We start from the raw sequence: 24,950 nt of genomic DNA, 5'->3' as shown, positions 1-24,950 counted from the left end.
GTCCCTCCCTTTCCAGAGAAAAGGGACCTGGGCTGTGAATGACCAGAGCTGAGATAGGGACTAACTGGAGGCCGGGGGGGTCGATGGGGGCGTCTCTTGGCCCGGTGCTTCCGAGGGTTGTACTTGGCCAGCTGGTACTCATCAAACTGGGTGAATTTGTCAGTCATAGCAGCACGCAGGCAGGCAGGCAGGGGCACCAGCTTGTCCTCCTCTCCTTCAGCCAGGCCCTGCCAGAGAGAGGAGAGACCATCAGGAGTAAGACCCAAACAATCCCTCCAAAACAAAACAAGACCCATCACAGGGTTAAATGAGAATAGGGAGCAAGTTCTCAGCCCACGCTCTAAAGCAAGGGTGGGAAACCGTTTTTCTGCCAAGGGCCATTTGGATATTTATAACATCATTCTCAGGCCATACAAAATTAACAATTTAAAAATTAGCTTGCTATATTTGGTCAAACATTTAATTAACTCATCCTTAGTGCCTTGGCAGGGCCAGACCAAATGATTTCCTAGATCTTATATGGCCCGCAGGCCAGATGTTCCCTACCCCAGCTCTAAAATGACAATTTCTAGGGTACTGGGCTAGTCAACAGACTTCCATGGGCCTCATTTTCTTCATTGTAAATACAAGGTCCAGAATAAGACCAATTTTTTCTTAAACTGTGATCCAGCCCTTCTCAATCATATTCTCCCTGTTGGGCAACCCAGCCTGGTAGAGGGAGATGCTGTCCTGTCTGGGCACTAAGGTTGAGGGCAGCAGAGGGGAGGCCAAACTGTCCGAGAATTTTCTCCAGGGATGCAATGAGCAAAAGAGAGGAACCTACGTGAAGGCCAAAGTTCAGGGAAGTGAGTGCCATACCTGGTAAAACTCGGCTACCTGAATCCAATCAGAAGGCAGATGGACAATAGCGCAGAAATATCGTCGCAGGTGGGGGCGGCAGACTGGCAAGAAGGCAGCAATGGCCAAGACTTGGTTGGCTACATCCCTGATGTTCAGCTGCTGCCTGGCATACAGAGATGCCTAGGGTGCAGGGTGGGGAGAGTTAGCATCTTGGCCACTTCTCCCAGAACCTCATGCCCTAAACTAACTTGCATATCTAATCTACCTGCATAAAACCTTTCCTGATCCCTCCAGACTGTCTATGAAATATCAAGTTCAACTTCTGAGCTTTGCATCCTAAATCCTCTGTAATTTAGTCCATTTCTGCCTTTGCAGCATGTCTTCTTCTAGGTCTATGGATCACCTCCCGCATCAACCAGGCCCTTTCCCTCTTTGGAAGACCTCCCACCTTCAACATCTATCAAAGACTTACCCTGGGTTCAAAGTGCTGATTAAACCTGACATCTTCCAAAGTCTCATCAAAAATATCCTCCACCCTTTTCTACTTCTGAAACAGTCACTTATCTACTGTGCCATTTGCATTTACATATTTGGGAGTGTTTTGCTGACCTAACAGTACCATAAGCTCCTTAAGAGCCAGATCATGTTTCATTCTGTTGGTATGACCCTCAAGACACTGTATACTCGCCCTAACCAGTTTGGCTCAGTGGATAGGGCATCGGCCTGCAGACTGAAAGTTCCCAGGTTTGATTCCAGTCAAGGGCACCCCCAGTAGGAGGTGTGCAGGAGGCAGCTGATCGATGTTTCTCTCTCATCGATGTTTCTAACTCTCTATCCCTCTCCCTTCCTCTCTGTAAAATATCAATAAAATAATTTTTTTAAAAAAGAAAAGACACTGTATACTTAAGCCTGTGTACTTCCCTTCCCTAGCATACTCCTTCCCAATCCCATCTTCTCCACTCCTCAAAGAACCCTAGGGACCAGGCCACAGACTCACCCAGAGATCATATTCACTTCCTAAGTGAAGCTCCCTCCACCAACAGCACAAAGCTGGTCACCATCCCCCTCACACACCATAAGCACATTCTCTAGCTCCCAGCTTTCCAAGCAGCAGCTGAGCATCAGGGATGTAGCCACCCATCCACTCTCTCACACCACAATACCTTGAGGATAAACTCAGGCTCCAAGGGGGCAAGTTCACTACAGATTTCCAGGAGGGCAGTCTTGGTAGGGTTGGCTGCATCTTTCATGTTTACCTTTGATGCCACAGTGGAGCACAACAAGCTCATTAGAGCCATCTGGGAATTGAGAGAGGTAAGGAAGGAGGAAAGAGGTAATAAGGACCAACTTAAGCATCCCTCAGGCCAACCTACAAAATCATGGACAGAGAAAATGGATCCCAGATTCAGAAGATGTTTTTTCAACCAAGAGGTTGGAAAGGGGATTAGGAGGTGAGAAATAAGAGCTGGGTGATGCCCCCTCCCTCCCCTCCATCAGTGAAAGGGATCTGGTTCAGTCTTTGGGCACTACTCCTCCCACCCTCCCCACATCCTTCCCTCCACCACCATCAACCTCTTTCCCACACTGGAACTTTTACCTTCTTCTCCTGAAGGACCTGGTCAGTGGGCTCAGACCAAGACTCAGAGTCTCCAGGGGTGAGCTTCAAGGCCAGTTCCTCCACCTCCTCCTCCTCTCCCAAGCTTAGACTGTAAAAAGGCATTTGAGCCTCTGTCCATTTCTTCTCTCCTGGCTTTTTCTCTTCTGAAGAGGACCAATGACCCTGGGGATAGTGGCAATTATTAATCACAGTCTCTCAAACATAGATACTAGTAGATTTGAAGGCAGCTCCCAGGGATAGGAAGTGTCCACATTTATCTTCTAGCACAATGGTTCTCAACCTTTCTAATGCCGCGACCCTTTAATACAGTTCCTCATGTTGTGGTGACCCCCAACCATAAAATTATTTTCGTTGCTACTTCATAACTGTAATTTTGCCACTTTTAATGAATCATAATGTAAATATCTGTGTTTTCCGATGGTCTTAGGCTCTACAGCAGTGGAGAACCGCTAGCAGGGTCGCCTAAGACCATCGGAAAACACAGATATTTACATTACGATTCATAACAGTAGCCAAATTACAGTTATGAAGTAGCAACGAAAATAAGTTTATGGTTGGGGGTCACCACAACATAAGGAACTGTATTAAAGGGTCGCGGCATTAGGAAGGTTGAGAACCACTGTTCTAGCACCTCAACTCCTCTCCCTTCTTGACATAGGGATCTCTCATTATCACACACACCATCTTTCTTGGCTCAACCTTCTGAGCATTTGCTCAGGTGCTTCGTGATCAACCTGCTTTCATCTCCTTATTGATGTCACAGCCTAGGAGCCCTCCTATGATGCTATTAAAGTATTCTGGAGTCACCCTGGCCAGTGTGGCTCAGTTGGTTGGGCATCGCCCCATGCACCAAAAGGTTGCCGGTTCGATTTCTGGTCAGAGCACATGCCTGGGGTTATGGGCTCAATCCCCAGTAGGGGGCTTACAGGAGGCAGCTGATTGATCTTTTGCTCTTACATCAATGATTCTCTCTCTCCTCTTCCTTCCTCCCTCTCTAAAAATCAACAAAAATCTTTTCTTTTTTAAATGCATTTTGGAGTCAGAAGAAAAAGGGCCAGTCCCTGATCAATCTCCCAGCAACTTTGGGATCCCCCTTAACCTTTAAACCTCAGCTACCTCATTCCCTTCTAACGGTTTCATCAGGTAGGGTTAGGGCTACCTGATGGGGTCATTTAGATTAAATGGGATAATGCATGTATGACTCTTGGCAAATTGAAAAGCCCTAAATAAGTGTAAGATAGCAGTAGCTATAATCCTGACAATAACCCTATGAGGTAGATTTTCATTGATCTTGTTTTAAAGGTGAGGAAATTATGGTGGGTGGTAATGGGGAGAAAAAGGGGGACATCTGAAATACTCTCAATAAGAAAGATAAATAAAATAGATAAATAAATGTGAGGAAATTAAAGTTTCAAAAGGCTAAGAGTCTTGCCCAAGGTTGTGCTTGTAATAGGCAGAGACAGTATAGGGCTCAGATTAGTCTTTGCCTCAGTCCGAATCCCGAGGCTATCCAGAGGAATGTGTGTTTGTATACTGATTCTGACCTGTGCTCATATATGCGAGTATACGTGAACATGTATCTGTACATGCACCTCCAGGGAACTGGGTGAGGGTATAGCAGATGTGTCTCATGCCTGTAAAGGATCTCAAAAGCACTTGACTGACGGTGCTACTGCAACATCATGATGGCTCTCCTCCTGAGCAGAGGCTTTCTGAGGACAGGGCCTGTTTTTGCTCTACTGTCCAGAATGTCTGAACTAGATATGTAATGAGAGTAATGATGCTGATGAAGCCAGCCCTGGGGTAAAGGGCACCTCAGGAAGAGACTTCAAAGAGAGACGCTGTGGCATGAAAGCTAGGGACTAGAGCATCCAACAGACATGGCTGCAGTCAAGACGAGCACCTAGAGCTATTACCAAAGCTGTTTCCTGAGCTCCCCGGGTGGCAGAGATGGATTTCAGGGCTCTGGGGCAGGTCAGAGGGCCTGGTCCCTCAGAGAAACACTGGGTCCTCCAGGTTGGAGGCTCAGAGAGCAGGTGGTTACTGGTGTCCAGGCTGCACAGATCAGCTTGCACCAGCTGAGATGTCTGGACACACTGGAGAAAGGAGCTGGCAGACATAGTGCTCTTCAGAATAGAGTGTGTAGCCAGGCACCGGTTCTCCAAGGAGAGAATGTCTGGGTGGGCAGATACATGTCCATGTGGTTTCTCCATGACCTTCATGTCAGGAAGTGTGGCCAGGCACCGATTTTCCAAGGAAAGGATGTCTGGGTGGGAAGACACATGTCCATGTGGTTTCTCCATGATCTTCACATCAGGAAGTGTGGCCAGGCACTGGTTCTCCAAGGAGAGGATGTCTAGACGGGTGGACATATGCCCACATGATTTCTCCATGAGCTGCAAGTCAGGGAGCATGGCCAGGCATCGGTTCTCCAAGGAGAGGATGTCTGGGTGGGCAGACACGTGCCCATAAAGTTTCTCCATGGCTGGAGCCCAACCAGTGTATCCTAGATGGAGAGAAAAATGTGATGAGCACTTGGCAGCACTGGGAGTGTTTCTTTCCTATAGCACTCCTGGTAATGCCTGTGACCTAAAGGCAGAGAACAACCAATACTTCTTTTTCCAGGACTGGGTTTATTATAAGGACTAGAGGCCCGGTGCATGAAATTCATGCACGGGGGCGTCTCTCAGCCCGACCTGTACCCTCTCCAATCCGAGAGCCCTCATGGCATGTCCTGCTGATGGCATATGCCCGCTCCCTGTGGTTCTCTGCTCTCTGCGGGGCTTGCCTGCTCCACACCATAGCGATGGGCAAGCAAGCCCTGCTGGGTGCTGCCTGCAGCTGTGCTTGTCTGCTCCCGGGTCGCCGCGGCAACAGCCAAGCAGGCCCTGCTGGGTGCTGCCTGCAGGCCCACTTGCCTGTTGTGGGTCGCCAGCAGCTACTGCCAAACAGGCCCTGCTGTCTGCTGTCAAGCTGCACCACTGGACCCACCCCCAGGCCCACCCTGAGGTTGCCTGTCCAGCCCTGCCTGGCTCCCCGGGCCCCGCAGCAGCTGCGGCCGCTGGGGTCTGGCACTGCCTCCCTCTTTGGCCCTTGAAGCAGCTTCGGCGGCTGTTGACCAGGCCCTCCCCCAGTGCAAGTGCATGGAGGCGGGTCCGGGAGCGGGCGCCGCCCCGACCCGTGAACGTTGATGGGGGCGGGTCCGGGCCGATTGGCCGTTGAGAGGCCACCCCGAGTACCGCCCCCCAGCCTCCCGCCGGCCCAATCGTGGGCGTAGCGGAGTGATGCTTATTTGCATGTTGCTCTATTATTAGATAGGACTAGAGGCTCAGTGCATGAAATTTGTACACGGGGGGAGGAGGGGGTGTCCCTCAGCCCAGCCTGTACCCTCTCCAATCTGGGACCCCTCGGGGGATGTCCAATGCTGGTTTAGGCCCGATTCCTATGGGATCCCTGTGACATCCCTCTCACAATCCGGGACTGCTGGCTACCAACCACTCACCTGCCTGCCAGCCTGATCACCCCCTAACCATTCCCCTGCTAGCCTGATCGATGCCTAACTGCTCCCCTGCTGGCCGATTGCCCCTAACTGCCCTCCCCTGCAGGCCTGGTCCCCCCCAACTGCCCTACACTGCAGGCCTGGTTGCTCCCAACTCCCCTACCCTGCAGGCCTGGTTGCTCCCAACTCCCCTCCCCTGCAGGCCTGGTTGCCCCTAACTGCCCTCCCCTGCCAGCCCAGTCACCTAACTGCCCTCTGCTGCTGGCCCGGTCTCCCCCAACTTCCCTCCCCTGCCGGCCTGGTTTCCCCCAACTGCCCTCTCCTACCAGCCTGGTCGCCCCCAACTGCACTCCTCTGCCGGCCCAGTCACCCCTAACTGCCCTCCCCTGCAGGCCTGATAGCCCCCAACTGCCCTCCCTTTCAGGCCTGGTCCCTCCCAACTGCCCTCCCCTGCTGGCCTGATCACCCCCAACTGCCCTCTCTTGCAGGCCTGGTCCCTCCCAACTGCCCTCCCCTGCCGGCCATCTTGTGGTGGCCATCTTTGACCACATGGGGTGGCCATCTTGTGTGTTGGAGTGATGGTCAATTTGTATATTACCTCTTTATTATATAGGATGTATTCAGGGAGTATTCTACAGAGAGAATAGAGGGAGTATTCTAAGGGAGAAGAGTAGGGAAAGGTAAGGCAGAAGCTTAAGAGCAGGAAGTTGCTGTTTTAAAAAAACTAAAAAAAAAAACAGACATGTCTTCTTATGAAGGGGTAAAGGGACGCCCAAGGGCTGTACGCGTGATCCCAACTTAGTACAGGGGCCACACTTGTAACTTGGACTCTGGATTCTTAGCTCCAGAAACAAACGTTTTGATTAAGCTGTCTACATGCACCACTTCAATTTCTTTGCCTCCTACTCACTCTTCAACCAAATAAATGGGATTCTGTCCCACTATTCCTGCAAGGCTGTCCTCTTAGGTAACTAGTGGAATTCTTGTTATACAAGAACAGACACATCTGGGAACTTATTTTCCTTCAACTCTCAAGTACAATATGAGACTGTTGATCCTCTCATTGAAACTCTCTTTTCTTTTGGCTTCCATGATGCTACTGTCCTGGTTTTCCTCTTACAACTCTGGCCAGACCTTCTTGGGGGTTCCTTCTCTGCCACTGCTTGAATGTTAATCCTCCTTAGAGTGCCAATCATTCTGTATACTTTCCCAACATAGTCTCACCTATTCTGTGGCTCCAAATAACATTTCTATGCTGGCAACTCACAAATTTATTCCTTGACCTAGGTCTCGTCTGAGCTTCATACTCATTTACCCACTTGCCTGTTGGACATCTCCACTTGGGTAACTCAAAGGTATGCAAAGCTCCATAGATCTCAAATGTATTGTCTTTCTCACAATCCCACCTCTTCTCCAAATCTATCCCCCCTCCTTTGCCACCTCTGCTTACAGAGGTTTGGAGTGGAACAGACTTGAGTTTAAATCCTTATGGAACCTTGAGTCTACTTGGGACCGTGGGCTTCCTTGTACTTTCTGTGCCTCAGTTTCCTCATCTACAAAATTGAGATAAATGTCTCCCTCCACAGAGTTGTTAGAGGAATAAGTGAGGGGGAAAAAAAAGCACTTACAGCAACACTTAGTAAGTGTTCAATAAATAAAATCTATTGTTATTTTCATCCAATAAACTACTGAATCCTATTGATTCTACTCTATCAGTGTCTCTCAAACCTATCCAGTTCTCTTCATTCTGCCTGCCACCACCTTTGTTAAAACCCTGCAATCCATGTGGACCCCAGTATATAGATCTGTTTAAGTAAAGGAGCACCGCTCCAAAAAAGGAGCACCCTCATACATACCCCAGCCACTGTTTAATACATAGCCTTGTTTATTTTATCACTAGAGGCCCGATGCACGAAAACTCATGCAAGAGTAGGCCTTCCTTGCCCTGGCTGCTGGCACCAGCTTCCCTCCAGCCCTCGCCACCAGGCATCTGCACCAGGGCTTCGCTCTGGCTCCAACTTCATCTGGAAGGATGTCCATAATGATGCCCAGAAGGTCTAATTAGAATATTACCCTTTTATTATTATAGATGGTAAAATTTTACCTTGTTTGCTTATTTGCCTCCTTGTTCACTCTCTCTCCTTACAAGAATAGAACTCCCTGAGGGTTCCTTTATCTTGTTTTCCTTTATATGCCCTGCATCATACATGTAATCTGGCTTCTGATTGTTAGGTCTGGTCAAATAATTGAATCAACACCCCCTCCCCTTGGAACTGACCTGTAGGCCACTTCACAATAGACATTCCACTTGCTAAGACCATTATCTCTCCGCTCTGGAGTTTCCCAGAATCCGGACCTGCACAGAGAATTCTCCGCCCAGAAGAAGCCCACCTGGAGTCCTTTAAAAACCTCTGACTCCCCACCATTGGCTGCTGGCGCCATTTTGGGGCTCAGACCATCTGGTATCCAGATGACCTAATAAATTCATGATTCTTCACCTCTTTTGGCCTCATGCATTCCTCCTTCGGCAACCCTAACACTGATCATGTTTCAGCCTCATCTCTTACCGTTATTCCCATCTAACTCTAAGTTTCCACTTTATGTAATCACTCTAGATTACATAAAGGCAGGTACCTGGAACACTCTTCCTTCTAGGAAGACCACTCCCTCCCCATCCCTTCCTTTACCAGGCCTAACTGTACTTTCCTCTCACTCAGCAGGCTTCAGTTTAATAGTTCCTCCAAGGAGCCAGCCAGTCTAATTTAGGTGGCCCTGTGTTCTCACAACATCGTACCTCCTCTATCATAGAACATATCCTCTGGTTTGTAATTGCCGGTTTGTCTTTCATTCCACCAGATTATAAATTCCTGAGAACAAAAACCCTTGTAGCCTTGTTCACTATTGTTTCTACAATACCCTCATCAGTGGGATTCAGAGACTTTTGACAATCTGGTGAAAGCTATGGAGTTTTTCTTAGAAAAACATGAGTATATACTATTTTGCACTCAATTTTCAGGGTCCATCCATGGATCGCTTAGAATCTCCATTAAATGCAAATTAAGAACCTCTGCTTGACAGAATGCTTGATCTTATACTATTGGAATGTATTTACTTATTTGGACAAGTGGTTATCTTCTATTTGCATTTAAGTATCTTAGGAATAAGTACGTTGTTAAATGAATCAGTTAAACCTCAAATGCAAGAGCTTATGGAGAGGAACGTAGAATACTTCCAAGAAAATCTGAATGGACAGACAGTCCAGAACCAGAAAGGACACGGATAGCTCACTGGACGTCAGTGTGGGCAAACTACATCGCGAATGATGGCCTCTGTGCCCTGTACACGTCCCTCATATCTTGGTACCACATAAGCCCCAGGGAAAGGAGTGGGGAAATCTCAGAATTAACTCAAGGGTTTTTTATAATGTCTCAAAACAAAAATTAAGTTAACAGAAAAACACAGTTCAATATTTTTTGCACCCTGGAATTTGGGCAGGGAGAGTCAGCTGTAAACTACAAATGAAAAGTCCCCGCCCCACACCCCCATCTCTAGATCCATTCTCCAGGGATACCACTGCTGCTGTTTTATATGAATAGTTGCAGATATTTTCTATGCTTATACAAATATACATATACATATATATACATATATATATATATATATATATATATATATATATATATGTATATATATATATATGTGTGTGTGTGTGTGTGTGTGCTTCTTCTCCCCACCCCCTTTTTTTTCTTTGCTTTACATAAAGAGGATCATACTTTAGACACCATTCTGCACTCAGTGTGTCATGGAAACCTTGTGTTGACACATTAACACCCACCTCACTTTTACAAAAGTTGGCTGTCTGAGATTCTTTCCTGTTTAAGCACCGCCCGGGTTCCTGTGATGACAAACTGCGCTCAAACTCCCTTGTTGGTGGCAGTTACTGTCTCCTTCCAAGGAGCCCTGAGCAGGGAGACTCGTTCTCACCCGGCCTCTTCCTCCCTCTCACGTCCCTTCTACGCCCTGCCCCGCCCTGGCCCGCACTCTCTCCACCGGCTTTCCGCGGGCCGTCCTCACTGTCCCTTCCACACACGCACACACCCTCCCGGAGTGCCGGGAGGAGCCGGTACACGCACCCACCCGCGTCCGCCCCACCCGGGCCTGGGCCGCGCTCGGCCCTTCGCTCCGGCTCTCCGTGCCGAGCCCAGTGCTCCCGACGCCGGGCCAGGGCGGCTTTTACCTGCGCTCGGACGGTCCCCGGAGCCGGGCGGTCCCCGGAGCCGCTCCGGGCTGGAGAAGCCGGCTGCCTGGGATCTCCGTTCTCCGAAGCAGGAAGCAGGAGCCGGCTCTGGGCTCCGCGGGTCAGAGGCACTGGAGCCGGAGGAGGAGCCGGGCGGCGCGGGGAGGGCACTGCCGCGGGCGGAGACGCCGCTGGGCTGGGCTGGGCTGGGCGGCCGCTGGAGCTGCGAGCGGAGCGGGGCGTCGCCGGCAGGAAGAGCAGGTGCCTGGCTGGTGGTGCGAATGCCCGGATGACATTGCAGCCTTTTGGGGGGCCTGGGTTTGGTCCCCTCCCTTTTCCCCCTTTCTTGTCCTCCTTTCTCCTGCCCGTCAGGCTCCCCGTCTACCAAGGTCCCCTCTTTTGCTAAATTTTCTCTCCTTTCTTGTGACATATCTTCCAACACTGTTTCTTGAAAAAGATTTTTGGCATGTCCCTTTCCTGTCTGGACACTTTTTTTCCTGGTGTCAAGGATAGCTGGACTCTTAATTCACCCACAAGTTACTTTGTGGAAATAGAAATAAAAGGAGACAGAATATGGGCTAATTGGGGCAGGGTGAGCTGAGAGCAGCCCATGCCCATCTGGAGGAGATTGTCGATTACAAGGAATCTCTCTGAAGCCGTCAATTGAATCGATACTCCCTCCCCTGGGAACTGACCTTTAGGGCACCTCACAATTGACATTCCACTTGCTGAGACCACATTCCACTGCTAAGACCATTATCTCTCTCCTCCAGAGTTTCCCGGGATGCAGACTTGCACAGAGAATTCTCCACCTAGAAAAAGCCCACCTAGAGTCCTTTAAAAACCTCTGACTCCCCGTCTTTAGGTTCTGGCGCCATTTTGGGGCTCAGCCCATCTGGGTACCCAGATGACCTAATCCTATATAATAAAAGCCTAATATGCTAAGTGTCCAGTCGTCCAGTTGGCAGTTCAACCAATCAAAGCGTAATATGCTAATGATATGCTAAGGCCACTGAACTGCTTGCTGTGATGTGCACTGACCACCAGGGGGCAGATGCTCCAACCCGTAGGTTAGCTTGTTGCTGGGGTCCAGCCGAGCGAGATGGGCCTGACATGCCCTGGAGCCCTCCCGTGGTCCCTCCCTGGAGCACTCCGTGTTCCCTCCCCGGCTGGCCAACCTCCCACATCCCTCTCTTTGGCCCTGATCGTACACCAGTGGGGTCCCTTGGCCTGGCCTGCACCCTCTCGCAATCTGAGAACCCTCGGGGGATGTTGGAGAGCTGGTTTCAGCCCAACAGCGGAACAACCGGTTGCTATGACAAGCACTGACTACCAGGAGGCAGATGTTCAATGCAGGAGCTGCCCCCTGGTGGTCAGTGCACTTCACAGGGGGAGCACTGCCCAGCCAGAAGCCGGGCTCACAGCTGGCGAGTGCAGCGGTGGTGGCAGGAGCCTCTCCCACCTCCGTGGCAGTGCTAAGGATGTCCGACTGACGGCTTAGGCCCGCTCCCCACAGGAGAGGGCTCCCAGACTGTGAGAGGGTGCTGGCCGGGCTGAGGGATCCTCCCCGAGTGCATGAAATTTTGTGCACTGGGCCCTCTAGTCTATATATATAAAGAGGTAATATACAAATTAGGCCAGGAATTCTCTCTTTCAGACCTACATATTCAGATTGCTGTCATTGATTCAATCAGGGGGAGTGGGGGTTGCTAATCAAATAACTGTAGCAGAGTTGAGGAGACATTCTGTTCCCCACTGGAGTAACTCTCCTAGAGTTTATTTTTCTTACTTCAAAGTTCTTAAATTCACTTTCATCTCCATATGCATCCTACACCCCTAATTGTTGATCAGTGGCATTGAGCTCCAATGTCCAATTGATGAGTGTAGTATCCAGACTGGTTCCTTTCAGAGGCCAAGGAATGCCCTCAGCCCTTAGAAGCCCCTTTATGTTTTTGTTAATTCTCACCCAAGGATATTTTTGCATTGATTTTTAGAGAGAGTGGAGGGAGGGGGAGAGAGAGAGAGAAACATCTATGTGAGGGAGACACATTGATTAGTTCCCTCCTACACACACCCCAACTGGGGCCTGGGATCGAGCCTGCAATCGTGGTATGTGTCCTTGACTGAAATCGAACTTGGGACCCTTCAGTCCATGGGCCAACACTCTATCCATTGAGCCATACCAGCTAGGGCTAGAAGCCCCTTTATTGAAGGCCCTACTGGGACTATTAAAATTGCTCACCTCTTCTAGTCAGTTTAATTGCAAACTTCTTATTTCCCCCCACTTAGATTCAATAAACATCAGTTAAGCATCTATCAAATATGAAGGACAGTGTGTAAAATGTATACAACATGCCTCCTTCTAAAGTCTTCATGGTCTCACGAAGGAGACAGATATATGCAGAAGTCACAAAATTACAAAGTGGAGCCTTGGCCAGGAAGCTGAGTTGTTTGGAGTGTCATCCTGATACTCCATGGTTTCAGGTTCAATCCCCGGTTAGGGCACATACAAGAATCAACCAATGGCCCTAACCGATTTGGCTCAGTGGCTAGAGCATCAGCCTGTGGACTGAAAGGTCCCAGGTTCGATCCCAGTCAAGGGCATGTACCTTGGTTGCGGGCACATCCCCAGTAGGGGGCGTGCAGGAGGCATCTGATTGATGCTTCTCTCTCATCGATGTTTCTAACTCTGTCCCTCTCCCTTCCTCTCTGTAAAAAATCAATAAAATGTAAAAAAAAAAAAAAAAAAAAAGAATCAACCAATGAATGCATGAATAAATGGAACAAGAAACTGGTGTTTCTCTCTCTCTCTCTCTCTCTCTCTCTCTCTCTCTCTCTTTCTCTCTCTTTTCCCTTCCTCTCTCACAAGTCAATACATAAAAAAAAATTTTTTTTAATGAGGTGGGTATTGGGAAGTACTATATTCCACTAAGGAAGAAACTACAGGGTTATGTGAAGGAGGAACCTTCAGCAATTTCCTGGAGGGGTAGACTTTGAACTGGGAAGGGAGGCTTCTGGTAAGAAGTGGAGAGGAGAGTGAGAGCCTGGAGATTATAGAGGCCAGTTGGTTCCACCACAGTTTTTTCCCCTTTGTGGATAATTACCTTTACATTCACAGCTTGTGTTTCTGTTCGGTCTAATCACTGCCAACTTCAAAGCATTGCACAGGCTGTGATGGACAAGCACTTACTGCGTAGTACTTGACATCCCAGAGGAGCCCGTGGGGGCCAACTGAAAGCGCCAGAAGCCAGTCAGCAGGTTACATGAACTTCAAATATTAAGGCCTTCTCCATTCTGACTCCTCTGACTCAAAACAAACCTGCATTTGGTCTCTGGCCTATTGACATTTACTAACATCTCTCTTCACCTTCCTTCAAGGGCTATGTTCCCCTGTGAGCCATCCTTCCCCGACTAGTCTTCCTTACCAGATATGGTAGATTAAAGCAGGCCACAAGTTCTTTGCTTCTTTTCCCATTGGAAAGTGGAGTCTGATTGCTCATTTCTTGAAACTGGACTGACCCAGTGACTTGCTTAACCAATATTTGTAACCGAAGTGACATTCTGGCACCCCTTGGACCTTCCACCCAGGACTCTGGAATACTCCTTCTGGGAGCCCTGAACTACCAAGTAGGTCCAACTACTCTTAGATTGTCATGCTGAGGAGATCACATATAGGTGCTTCAGCTAACAATCTCAGCTGAGCTCAGCTTTCCAGCCATCCCCATCAGGGCACCAGACATGTGAACAAAGCTGTCTTGGGCCCTCCAGACCAGGCCATCTACCACTTCAGTACAACCAAGTAATTCCCATCAATGAACATGGAACAAAAGAATCATTTAGCTGAACCCTGCCTAAATGTAAGTGAAACCAATGACACATAAGATCATGAGAAATAAAGCAAAACTAGAGGCCTGGTGCACAGGTTCGTGCACATTGAAAGGAAATTAATTAGAAGAAATATTTTAGAGGCCGGGGCGGGACCATGGAATGTTGGCTCCAGGGCATGTCTGGCCCATCTTGCCCAGTCCCAATTAGCCGGACCCCAGCAGCAAGCTAACCTACTGGTTGGAGCATCTGCCCCCTGGTGGTCAGTGCTCGTCATAGCGACTGGTCTAATGGTCAAACAAAACAGTCAGACACTTAGCATATTAGGTTTTTATTATATAGAATGATTGTTATTTGAAGTCACTACATTTTGGGACAGTTTGCTATGCAGCATTAGATAATTGGCATACCACACCTGCAACATTTAATGCTAAGTTACATCAGATTACATTGTTGTCATCCTACTCTCCTTAAACCTTTTATATATTTTTTAAAATATATTTTTATTAATTTCAGAGAGAGGAGAGAGAGGGATAGAGAAATAGAAACATCAATGACAAAAGAGAATCATTAATCGGCTTCCTCCTGCATGCCTCCCACTGGAGATTGAACCCACAACCCGAGCATGTGCCCTAACTGAGTATTGAACTATGATCTCCTGGTTCATAGGTCAACACTCAACCACTGAGCCACACCAGCGGGGCTCTCCTTAAACATTTTAAATCACCTAATTCCTAACACATTGGTACTCTGCAATAGTTCCATGTAGTGAAATGCTCATTTTGGGAGGTAGGTTAGCTGAGATAGATGCCAACTTATATGGCAAATATATCTGGAAACTCATATCTATGTAATTAATTGCACTCCCTCCTACACATGCCCTGACCAGGACCCAGGCTGGAGAGGAGCCTGCAACCAATGTACGTGCCCTTGACTGGAATTGAACCTGGGACCCTTTGGTCTGCAGGTCGATGCTCTATCCACTAAGCCAAACCAGTTAGAGCTAAGCCACCTTTCTTTTCTTTTTTTTAATATATATTTTTATTGATTTTTTTTTTACAGAGAGATGAAGGGAGAGGGATAGAGAGACAGAAACATCAATGAGAGAAACCATCATCAATTGGCTGCCTCCCACACACCCCACACAGAGGATCAGGCAGCAACCTGCACATGTGCCCTGACTGGGAATTGAACCGGTGGCCTCTTGGTTCCTGGCTCAATGTTCAGCTGCTGAGCCACACAGGTTGGGCTGAGCTACCTTTCTTATGCACACTCTGGAGGCTGCTGTGAGACCTGCTGGACCTGTGCAATCATTTAGGTGATGCAGGGGCTGGCATTGTTACTTTAGCTTTTGGCAAATTCATAAAGAGAAAGTGAAACTATCTGGTCTATAGAGGAGGGATTAGAATATGTATTACAATCAGATAATCTCTTAGTACTGCCTCTTGTGAGGGCCTGAGGAGTTCCATGCTGTGGATTGGTGGTCCTGGAGGCTCTAAACACTCACCAAACTGTAGCCTAATCCCTGGATTGCCATGATTCCCCAGTCTGTGAATGGTTTCTGTTCCAATTCCTGATTCTTACTGTACTTCCCTTCTGGGTCCAAATTACTATCCTGAATCTCAGTCCACTTGGCAAGGGACCCAACTGTTAAATGGCCTATATCAGGTGACTCTCACTCAAGAGTAGATCATTAACCAGGGTCCTTTTTCAAATCAGAGACTTCCTCCTCTCTTCTCACTCCACTCTCAATTTTAAAACTAAATAATGAAAGCCAGAGACCTCTACAACTAACTGCTCCCATCTGTATACTTTTGGATTCTTGGCTGTCAGCTTCACGTGGGATGGAGCCATGTCCTCCTGGACACTATGATTTGGCTTTCTGTCACCTCTTCAGATTGAAGAAAGAAGGCTCAGGAGAGTGTGCTATAGCTGGAGCCAGGGAAGGAGAAATGTTTAGAGTAAGAGCCAGTTTTCAAGCCAGTCAATTCCTGCAGAAACATGAGTAAGAATGAGAATGGCCTTACCTGATTTGATTGGTGAGAAGTAGGTCATAATAACAATGATGGAGGATGGTTTCAGTAGTGTGTTGGAGACAGAAGTCAGATTACAGGGAATTTTAAATGCTTTTTATAATAAACTCAGACAAGAATAATTCAATCATAGGAAAACCTTTATTTAAGCCTATCTTTGCATACAAATCATAAACATATGTTCACAGTTCACCCTGGAGACTCAATTCTTCTTCTTTTTTTTTTTTTAAGAATAGTTTATTGATTTTTAGAGAGGAAGGGGAGGGAGAGAAATAGAAACATCAATGTGAGAGCACAATATCTATCGGCTGCCTCCTGCATGCCGCCTACCAGGAATCAAGCCCAACACCCAGGCATGTGTCCTTGATGAGGGAATCGAACCAACAACCTCCTGGTGCATGGAATGATGCCCAACCAACTGAGCCACACCAGCCAGGGCAAGACTCAATTTTTATAGTTTCTCGGTGCTTCCAATTTCCTTCTTTCCCTGTGTTCTTCGATCTTTCTTCTCTTTTCTCTTAAAAATCCTACTTACCCCTCCTCATTTTCAACTATGCTCCTAAACAGATATAGAAAATAACCTTAATAAAATAATAATATCTAAAACAACAAACATTTCAAGTACCCCTCGGGCCAGGATGAAGAGAGGTACAATGAGGCTCTTCTCACCCGTAAGAGTATGAGATTCTTAATGAACAATGGCAGCAGAAGATTGATCTATGCAAAGAACTTGCCCTTTGTCCTAAGCTGCTCAGGGGTGAGAAATGGAAATATCATACAGAAAAGATTTAGAGGGGTTGTGGAGGGAGGGAATATACAGTCATTAAGTGAAAGCCATTGTCTTCAGAAAGGCTCCAGAGAACAAAGACGGTTGGCCACAGCAGCAGAATTCTCTGAAGAACCGCTGGAATTCTAACTTCCGCTTTGCTATGGAGACACAGAGCACTACATTCCCCACTTGCTTCCTTTCTCTGTCAGGAATGCCTTCCTCCTTTTCTGACTGGTGAACCAGGCAGCCTTCCAGATCCAGTTCAAACTACGCCCATCTGATGATGCTGCCTTCTGTAACAGAAGCCTTCCCGGGGCAGAGTTCACTCTTCCATCCTCTGGGCTCTCACAGGCTAAGTGTGTATGAGAGGTGTGAGGGAAATGTCCATACTTCTAAGTCCACTGAAAAACTAGTATTTGTTTACAAGTCTGTCTGCTGGTCAGGAGCTCTCTGGCCTCTGTGTCCTTAGTGTCCCATATCGTTCCTGACATACAGTAAGGAATAAATAACTGTGAGGGAGAAAGGAGGAGAGAAAGAAAGAAGAAGAAGAAAAAGGAAGGAAGAGCAGGGTGGAGAAAGTGAGAGAGAAAGCATCTGACTCAATGTTCCCTGGCCAAGAAAACGGGAAACTGATTCAAAAAAGTCTGGAGGAAAGGCACAGAACAGAGGAAAACCAATTTTCCATGTCTTCTTTGTCTCTCACTCTTCTCCCTACCACTTCCTCCCACAACCTCATTCCACACTGTCCTCCTTTCGCTCCTAATGCCTCAATTGACTCCAAAGGGAAGGAAAGAAGCCAGTTAAGCTTCTGACTTCTTCTAACCCATCCCCTCAAACCCTTTTCCACCGTGGTGCCTCCCACTTTGCCTCTTTCCTCCTCATCTTCCCCACATGCAGCACTCCCACCTCAGCGCCATGGAATCTCACCCCTGTTCTGTGCCAGGTCCAGATGGGAACTTCCGCCTCAGATTAAATACCAAGAGGCTCTTAGGGGTAGCCTGTGGCGTCTGGACTGAGGAAACACTAGATTGGGCCTACAAGTCACCTGAGAAACAATATTGTCAAAGGGTTCAGGTGACCCAGGGATTGGAGAGTAGAGAGGAGCAAAAACTGGACAGGAGAAGGGCTCAACAATTACAGTCCTCCCTGCCCCATGCCCCTGACTCCTCAAACTCATTCATGGATGGCCTTTAAATGATTTTCTCCTTGTTCCATGGGTCAGAATCATCGTTTTCCCAGCTGTCCTCTTATAGCCCCTATACCATGGCTACTGGAGCTTCTTGACTATCTTCCAGCTAAATGTACTTTTCCCGCTAGAAATAGTACCAGGATCCCCAAACTTTGTACAGTTGCTTCTGAGCCTCCTCTTCTTAGCTAGGTATTCAGCTGCTCCCCTTCCTCAATGCTCTTTCCCTGGCAATTCTGGAGCCACCTTTTCTTCCATGAAGATCACATATTCAAAAGCAGTTTATGCGTTGTAAAGCACTGTACTAGAATAAAATACTATCCCGAAAAAAGACTTCTCTTTGTCCCCACTTCATCTCTGTCCTTCTCTCATGATATATCTTATCCCTTCCTCCCCCATCCACTGCTGCTGCTCCATGCTCACCCGGCAGGTTTGGTTTGGTGCCCTGTGGGACCCAAACCTATGTGCTGCACTGTGGGCCGAGTCAGGATGCAGGCAGGCATCTCAGCCCGAGGCCTTGGCAGAGTTCCCAGGCAGAGCCATCGGCCCAGGCCAGGACAGTAAGCATGGATAAGGTGGGAGAGGGCGTAAGTAAGGTGGCTGTAGCCCCCCAGCACCAGGAACTCTCCCTGCAGCACAGCTCCTGCAGCTCCCACGTGGGGGGAGGGCAGAGGTACCAGGTGAGTCCAGCTATCAGTCTTTGGATCATAGGCTTCAAAGCTCAGCAGGTCCCCAGTCTCACCTAACCCACCTGCTGCATACAACCGCCCACCCAGAGCAGCCATGACATGGCCAGCTCGAGCTACCCCCATAGGGCTCAGAAGTGTCCCTGGTTTCTTGAGTTTAGGGTCATAGTGCAGTAATGAGGTCAGGAATTGGCTAGTCCCATTGCAGCCCCCGCTGATGTACAATCGGCCCTCCAAAATAGCAGCTGCATGGGCAAAGCGTGGTGCTGGAAGTGCAGGTGCTGGCCTAAGGGAGAACAGAGCACATGATCAGGCAACAATCATCCTTGACTCTCCTCCTCCAAGTCTGCTAGTCTCTCCCTGATGCCTAGAAACTTGCCCTCCCCCCCCCACCCCCCACTTTCCCTGCTCACCTCCAGACGTTGAGCTCGGGGTCATAGGTCTCCACAGAGTTTAGGGCAACACCATTGGCTCGTCCACCCAGGGCATAAAGTAGTCCATCCAGTACCACCAGAGGGAAAAAACTCCGAGCCTGGCACAAAGGTGCCATCTCCTTCCAGTCCTCTTGACTGGGGTCCCACCTGGACACAGTGTGACAAGAGATAGGAGGAGTGAGTCTGGGAGTCTGTGGTTGGCCGGGCCAGCAATTTCCCTCAGCTGCCCACCTTCGGGTCTTGGGGGGGTGCCTACCTGAGAGTGGAAGCCAAGGTGTTGGAGTGGCTGTAGTAATCCTGTCCCCCACACACGTAGATTTCACTCCCTGCCAGGCTCACAGCCCCATGCCGGAAGCGTCCTGGGGCAGGCAGGGCCGGCAGCCGGCCCCACTCCACGGTTCGGACCAGTCCCGTGCCGCAGCGGAAGGCCCGGGCCCACCACACTCCTCGGGAGGGCTCTTTTATGGCCATGTCTGACCTGAGCCCGTCCCCGCCAATCACCACCAAAGCCTGGTCAGGCTCCCTCCGCCTCTCTCGACCTGGAATCTCAGACTCCACTATCAGTTGCAGCAGCAAGTCTGGGGGCAGGGGTGGAGGCAGCCCAGCGGCCCGTACTCTCCGAAGCTCCTTGGTGGACATACGGCCAAAGCGGACACATCGAAGCAGGGCCTTGGCCTCTGACTCCTGGGTCTCAGGGTTGGCTGCAAGCCAGCATCGTGCGGCTGCAAAGGCCTCAAACTCCTCCTGCAGGTGCAGTTCATCATTTTCCAGGAGTTGAGCCAGGCAGGCAGCCGGCAAAGAAGGGAAAGTAGGGCACAAGGTCACAGCGGGCAGGTGGGTGAGGAGGTAATGACGGGCTTTGCTCCAGAGCCTCTCCAATCCAGGGACTTCCGCCATGGGGAAGAGCGCCAGGCAACGGGCAGGGCTGAGGCCCCGGGCCAAGGCTGTCTCGCACAGAGCTAGGCAGGAAGAGCTCTGGTACTGCAGGGCCGCCTGGGCAGCTCTCAGCAGTCCTGGCCATCTTGCCCGCACCACCCCAGAGTAGGCAAAAGAGACGAGGAGTCGCAGGTCCTGGGCAGAGATGGTGCGCAGAGACACCTGTGTGCCCTGGGATTCCTTCATCCCACTCAGGAGCATGGCCCCAAAGAACTCGCTGCCACAGGCCAGGGCTGCTCGGTGCACTGCAAGAGGGAGAAGAAGGAGATGGGGATCCCGTTTTGCAAACTGCTAGGTACTATCCCAACTTCACAGCCTCAACTTTGAATCAACCACCCAAGGCCAACAGCCAAACTGTGATGTGTAACAGAATACCATGGGGTACTTGTTAAAATGCAGGTTTCAGCCCTAACCAGTTTGGCTCAGTGGATAGAGCGTCGGCCTGTGGACTGAAAGGGCCCAGGTTTGATTCCGGTCAAGGGCATGTACCTTGGTTGAGGGCACATCCCCAGTAGGAGGTGTGTAGGAGGCAGCTGATCAATGTTTCTCTTTCATCGATGTTTCTAACTCTCTATCCCTCTCCCTTCCTCTCTGTAAAAAAAAAAAAAAAAAAATCAATAAAATATAGGTTTTTTTTTTTTTTTAAAAAATGCAGATTTCAGGAACCTACTTCTGGAGATGCTGATTCAGAAGGTCTGAATGGAGTTCCTAGAATTTTTATTTTAACATTTTCAAGCACCCTGCATGACTCTCATGTTAGTGGCCTGTAGATACTTTGGTAAACATTGCTTTAGTCTTTTTGATCCAGGTCAATTAGAAAAAGTCTTGATAGATCAAGTACAGAAGATGCTTTAGACAGCATTTGCTAACAGGGGGCAGAAAATAAACTTCAAAGACCAATGTTCAACTTGTATAGGTCTCTATATTGTGTACAGAATAAAATTCTTTCCTTGACAATGGTAAGGGCCACTGACATAAGCCATTCTGTTAGTCAGGTTTTACTCAGAAAGTGGTATGACAACCTACTCAGACTACCATCTCCTCTTGCCCAAGGTTTAGTGCTTAAGATTTCCCATCTGTTCTAGCTTTCCTCTGCACACCCCCACTACACATCTCGGTATTTTTTTAAAATATATATTTGTATTTATTTCAGAGAGGAAGTAAGAGAGAGAGAGATAGAAACATCAATGATGAGAGGAAATCATCGATTGGCTGCCTCCTGCACACCCCCAAGCCCAGGCATGTGCCCTTGACCGGAATCAAACCCAGGACCTTTTAGTCCACAGGCCAATGCTCTATCCACTGAGCCAAACTGGCTAGGGTTCGGTATTATTTATGGAACATAAAATGTTAAACTGGAAACCTTCAAAATCATCTCGTTAAATTGCTCCCTTTAAGGTAAGAAAATGAGCAAAGAGAAGTGATTTATTTTCTATTGCCATGCAGTGGCTTTCTGGGCAGATCTTCACCATCCACTGTCACTGATGCCAGGCTGCTGTGTATCGATGCCCTGCTTATCTGCATGGGTGCCCTCACAACACTGAAACTGTCCTGTTAACAGATGCTGTTAAACAACTATATCTCAAATGCTTCCTAACATAACTCAACTGGAGGTCTTGGCATCACCTATGGAGTATTCTGACTGATATATTTAACCTGAATCTAATCAAGACTTAAGTTCTAAATTCAAATTTATAAGAATTTGAGAGGCTAAAGGAAAAAATTAAAACCATGGTGGCTGTGGCTCAGTTGGTTGAGCATTGTCTCGTGCACCGAAAGGTTGCTGGTTTGATTCCCGGTCAGGCATATACCCAGGTTGCAGGTTCGATCTCTGGTTGGGCACGTTCAGGAGGCAGCTGATTGATGTTTCTCTCTCACATCCATGTTTCTCTCTCTCTCCCTCTCTTTCTAAAATCAATAAAAACATATTAAAAATTAAAAAAAAACATGAGGGGAAACACATACAAACCTAGAAAATGAAACATTCTATAGGATAACTAATCTTGTTTCTTCAATAAGTCAAGTCATAAAAAGGGAAGGAGGACTATGCAAGAGGAAAGGAACCTTAAGAGACATACATCTGAGTATACAGCGCAGTCCTTGATTGGCTCCTGGGTTGAGCAGACCAGTACTAAAAGACATTTTTTGGACAAGTAGGAAAATTTCAATGTGGATTAGGTAATATTAAGGAATTGTTATTAATTTTGTTAGACTTGGTAAAGGTATTGTGGTTATATGAGAAAATGTTCTCTTTTAAAGAAAAACATACCCAAGTATTTATGAGTGAAATGTCACAGATTTATAAGTAAATTAAAATATTAATTGTTAAGTGTGGGTGATGGGTGTTCATCTTTTTTTTGTTTGTTTGTTTTTGTTTATTGTTAGTCCTTACCCAAGGATATTTTTCCTTTGAGTTTTAGAGAAACTGGAAGGACGGGGGAGAGACAGAGACAGAGAAACATCCATGTGACACATCGATGTGAGAGACACCACATGCCCTTGACAGGAATCGAACCTGGGACCCTTAAGTTCACGGGCCAATGCTCTATCCACTGATCCAAACCAGCTGGGGTAGATGTTCATCCTAATATTATCCTTACTTTGCTATGTGTTTGAAATGCTTCATAATTAAAAAGGGGGGTGAGGGGGATGCTCCTCGAAGTCCTCAATGGCAGGTGACACAGGGCCAAGCTCCCAGTGAGGTTTATGAACCTTAGGGTGCTTTGACCAGCTTTGCCATGTTCATCTCTCTCAAAGGGGAGGTGATGCTGCTATGGCTTTCCATTGCCTTTTTAAGCAGTAGGTAGTGGCTCGGTGCTTCCCAAGTGGTAAACATCAGTGGCAGCTTTCAAATATAGTATTGCCTGAGAAAATCTGCCTTCCTTGAGGCAGGTAAGCCATCTCATCTTCCATATCACCATTCAACCTATAGCTCAGAGTCAACTGTGAAAGAGCTCACAACCATTTGTATTCTTCTTACTCATCATTAGTCTCTAGAATTTTAAGCGACAGGCTCCCACCATTAAGCTGGAATGTCTCTTAGAGAAATGAAAACAGTGTGTAAATTCCAAACCCTAGTGGGAATTTTATATGAAATTTAAATAACTATGAAATTTTAAATCCTCCCTCCACGTATTCTACCTGATGTTATCAGAAATGATAACAAACACATTAGAAATCTGCTAAAGACGGAATGTTTTGTGTCCCTGCAAAATTCATATGTTGAAGCCCTAATCCCTAATATGATGATATTTGTAGGTGGGGCCTTTGGGAGGTAATTAGGGATGAGAGTGCCTCTCTACCATGTGAGCACAGTGAGAAGGTGGCTTTCTGCAAACCAGGAAAAGGGCCCTAACCAGAACCTGACCACGCTAGAACCTTGATTTTAGACTCCCAGCCTCCAGAACTGTGAGAAATAACTTTATGTTGTTAAACCACCCAGTCTCTGGTATTTTGTTGTTGTTGTTATTTTTGTTACAGCAGCCCAAATTGACTAAGACAGGATGCTTTTCCTTCTGGGAATCCCAGAAGCACTTTGGGTCTCAGTCATTCCTCTCATGAGCAGTAGCTATGTGACTTTGGACATGTCTTCAAGTCTGATTTCTTTATCAATAAAGAATAAGAGCTGAACTAGATAGTCTCTAAACTAACCCCTTTTAATTTTAAACAGGTATGCATCTGCATTCCAACTCCAGTTCCGATGTGTCTTTGGTTTGGCTGCATAGGAGGCATTGCATGGCCTGATGAGAGTAGGCTGGGCTAGCGGATGTAGACTTGTATCCTGGTTCTCACCAGTTAACATGTCTTAGTTTAATGTACTTTACCTGCACCTAGGAATAATGGTACCTACCTCACTAGTTTTCAGTGAGAATTAAAAGAGATAGCAGCCGAAACCGGTTTGGCTCAGTGGATAGAGCGTCAGCCTGTGGACTGAAGGGTCCCAGGTTCGATTCCGGTCAAGGGCATGTACGTTGGTTGCGGGCACATCCCCAGTAAGGGGTGTGCAGGAGGCAGCTGATCAATGTTTCTCTCTCATCGATGTTTCTGACTCTATCTCTCTCCCTTCCTCTCTGTAAAAAATCAATAAAATATATTTTAAAAAAAGAGAGAGAGATAGCAAATGTAACAATTCATGGTACTCAGCACCTCACTAAATGTTAGTAGAGTCTGAACTCCACTTATTCAACCCTCCTTGGCTTTTCTGGTGATGAGCAGAGTTAACTTCAAAGTGCCGTGGTCTGAGAACCTTAAGATTCTGGCAAAACAGTACCAGACCTTGCTCATTAGCTGTAGGACCACATCAGCCATGTTGTCCAGCACACTTAGGTGAAAGAACACACCATGCTCCTCTGGCTTTTCCTGTGTCCTAAATACAGGAAGGGCCTTTGGTTAATTCCTGTTTGAGGCAATCGCTTTCTGCCCGTTCTACTGGCAATGGCTGCACCTTAGCTCCAGCCAGCTGGCTGTTCATTCCCTGTTACTGGGCCCAGGAAGCTAACGCGTGGAGAGTCGGTTTAAATTTGTCAGTGCTCTTAGGCAAACAATCCAAGTGCGCATGCTCCACTCTCAAGTGGCTCCAGAGAGGCCCCGAAGACCCCCCAGGGGAATTCTGACGGCAGCAGAGATCAAAACCACTGTGGTAGGCATCAAACCACCTGCTGCTTGCACACACCATTCCGGTAGCATTTGCACCTACGGTAAGGAATGCCCCACCGGCCCTCACCCCTCAGCCTGCAGCCGCCTGCCTCCAGCTCCAGGTCGCACCCGACGCCCTCTTGGTAGAAGAGCTCCATGCTGCGCAGGCTCTCCCTCAGCTCCTCCGCCTGGCTGGGCGGCTTTTCTTCGTCCCGGGCGCCTCCAGCCTTCTTGGGTTGCCGCCTGGCCGCG

The 24,950-nt window shown here is 48.0% G+C and overlaps 2 protein-coding genes across 3 annotated transcripts in view; both read right to left on the bottom strand.

Annotated features, from left to right (window-relative positions):
* Positions 1–10,316, bottom strand: part of TEP1 (telomerase associated protein 1) — a 43,000-nt gene extending 32,684 nt beyond the window's left edge. For both annotated transcript variants that reach the window (XR_013813392.1, XM_079768273.1), the window contains exons 1-6: positions 10,195–10,316; positions 4,375–4,964; positions 2,438–2,620; positions 2,004–2,138; positions 859–1,020; positions 66–227 (exon numbers count right to left, since the gene is read on the bottom strand). Coding sequence is in view for 1 of the 2 variants with exons in the window: in XM_079768273.1 (XP_079624399.1) it covers positions 66–227; positions 859–1,020; positions 2,004–2,138; positions 2,438–2,620; positions 4,375–4,941 (1,209 nt within the window). In the remaining variant the exon portion in view is untranslated. The remainder of the gene's footprint in view (positions 1–65; positions 228–858; positions 1,021–2,003; positions 2,139–2,437; positions 2,621–4,374; positions 4,965–10,194) is intronic.
* Positions 10,317–18,426: 8,110 nt separating this feature from the next.
* KLHL33 (kelch like family member 33) lies at positions 18,427–24,950 on the bottom strand (the record flags this gene model as incomplete). The annotated part of the gene is made up of 4 exons (XM_079768279.1): positions 24,787–24,950; positions 19,384–20,308; positions 19,107–19,274; positions 18,427–18,979 (listed from the first exon to the last, which is right to left on the bottom strand). The coding sequence occupies exons 1-4, from the start codon at positions 24,854–24,856 to the stop codon at positions 18,427–18,429; spliced, it is 1,716 nt and encodes a 571-aa protein (XP_079624405.1). The 5' UTR covers positions 24,857–24,950.

This window comes from Cnephaeus nilssonii (assembly GCF_951640355.1).
Source record: "Cnephaeus nilssonii genome assembly, chromosome: 4".
In the NCBI taxonomy this organism is placed as follows: Eukaryota; Metazoa; Chordata; class Mammalia; order Chiroptera; family Vespertilionidae; genus Cnephaeus; species Cnephaeus nilssonii.
The sequence above is the reverse complement of the archived record's forward strand: the minus strand, read 5'-3'. Positions and strand labels throughout refer to the sequence as shown.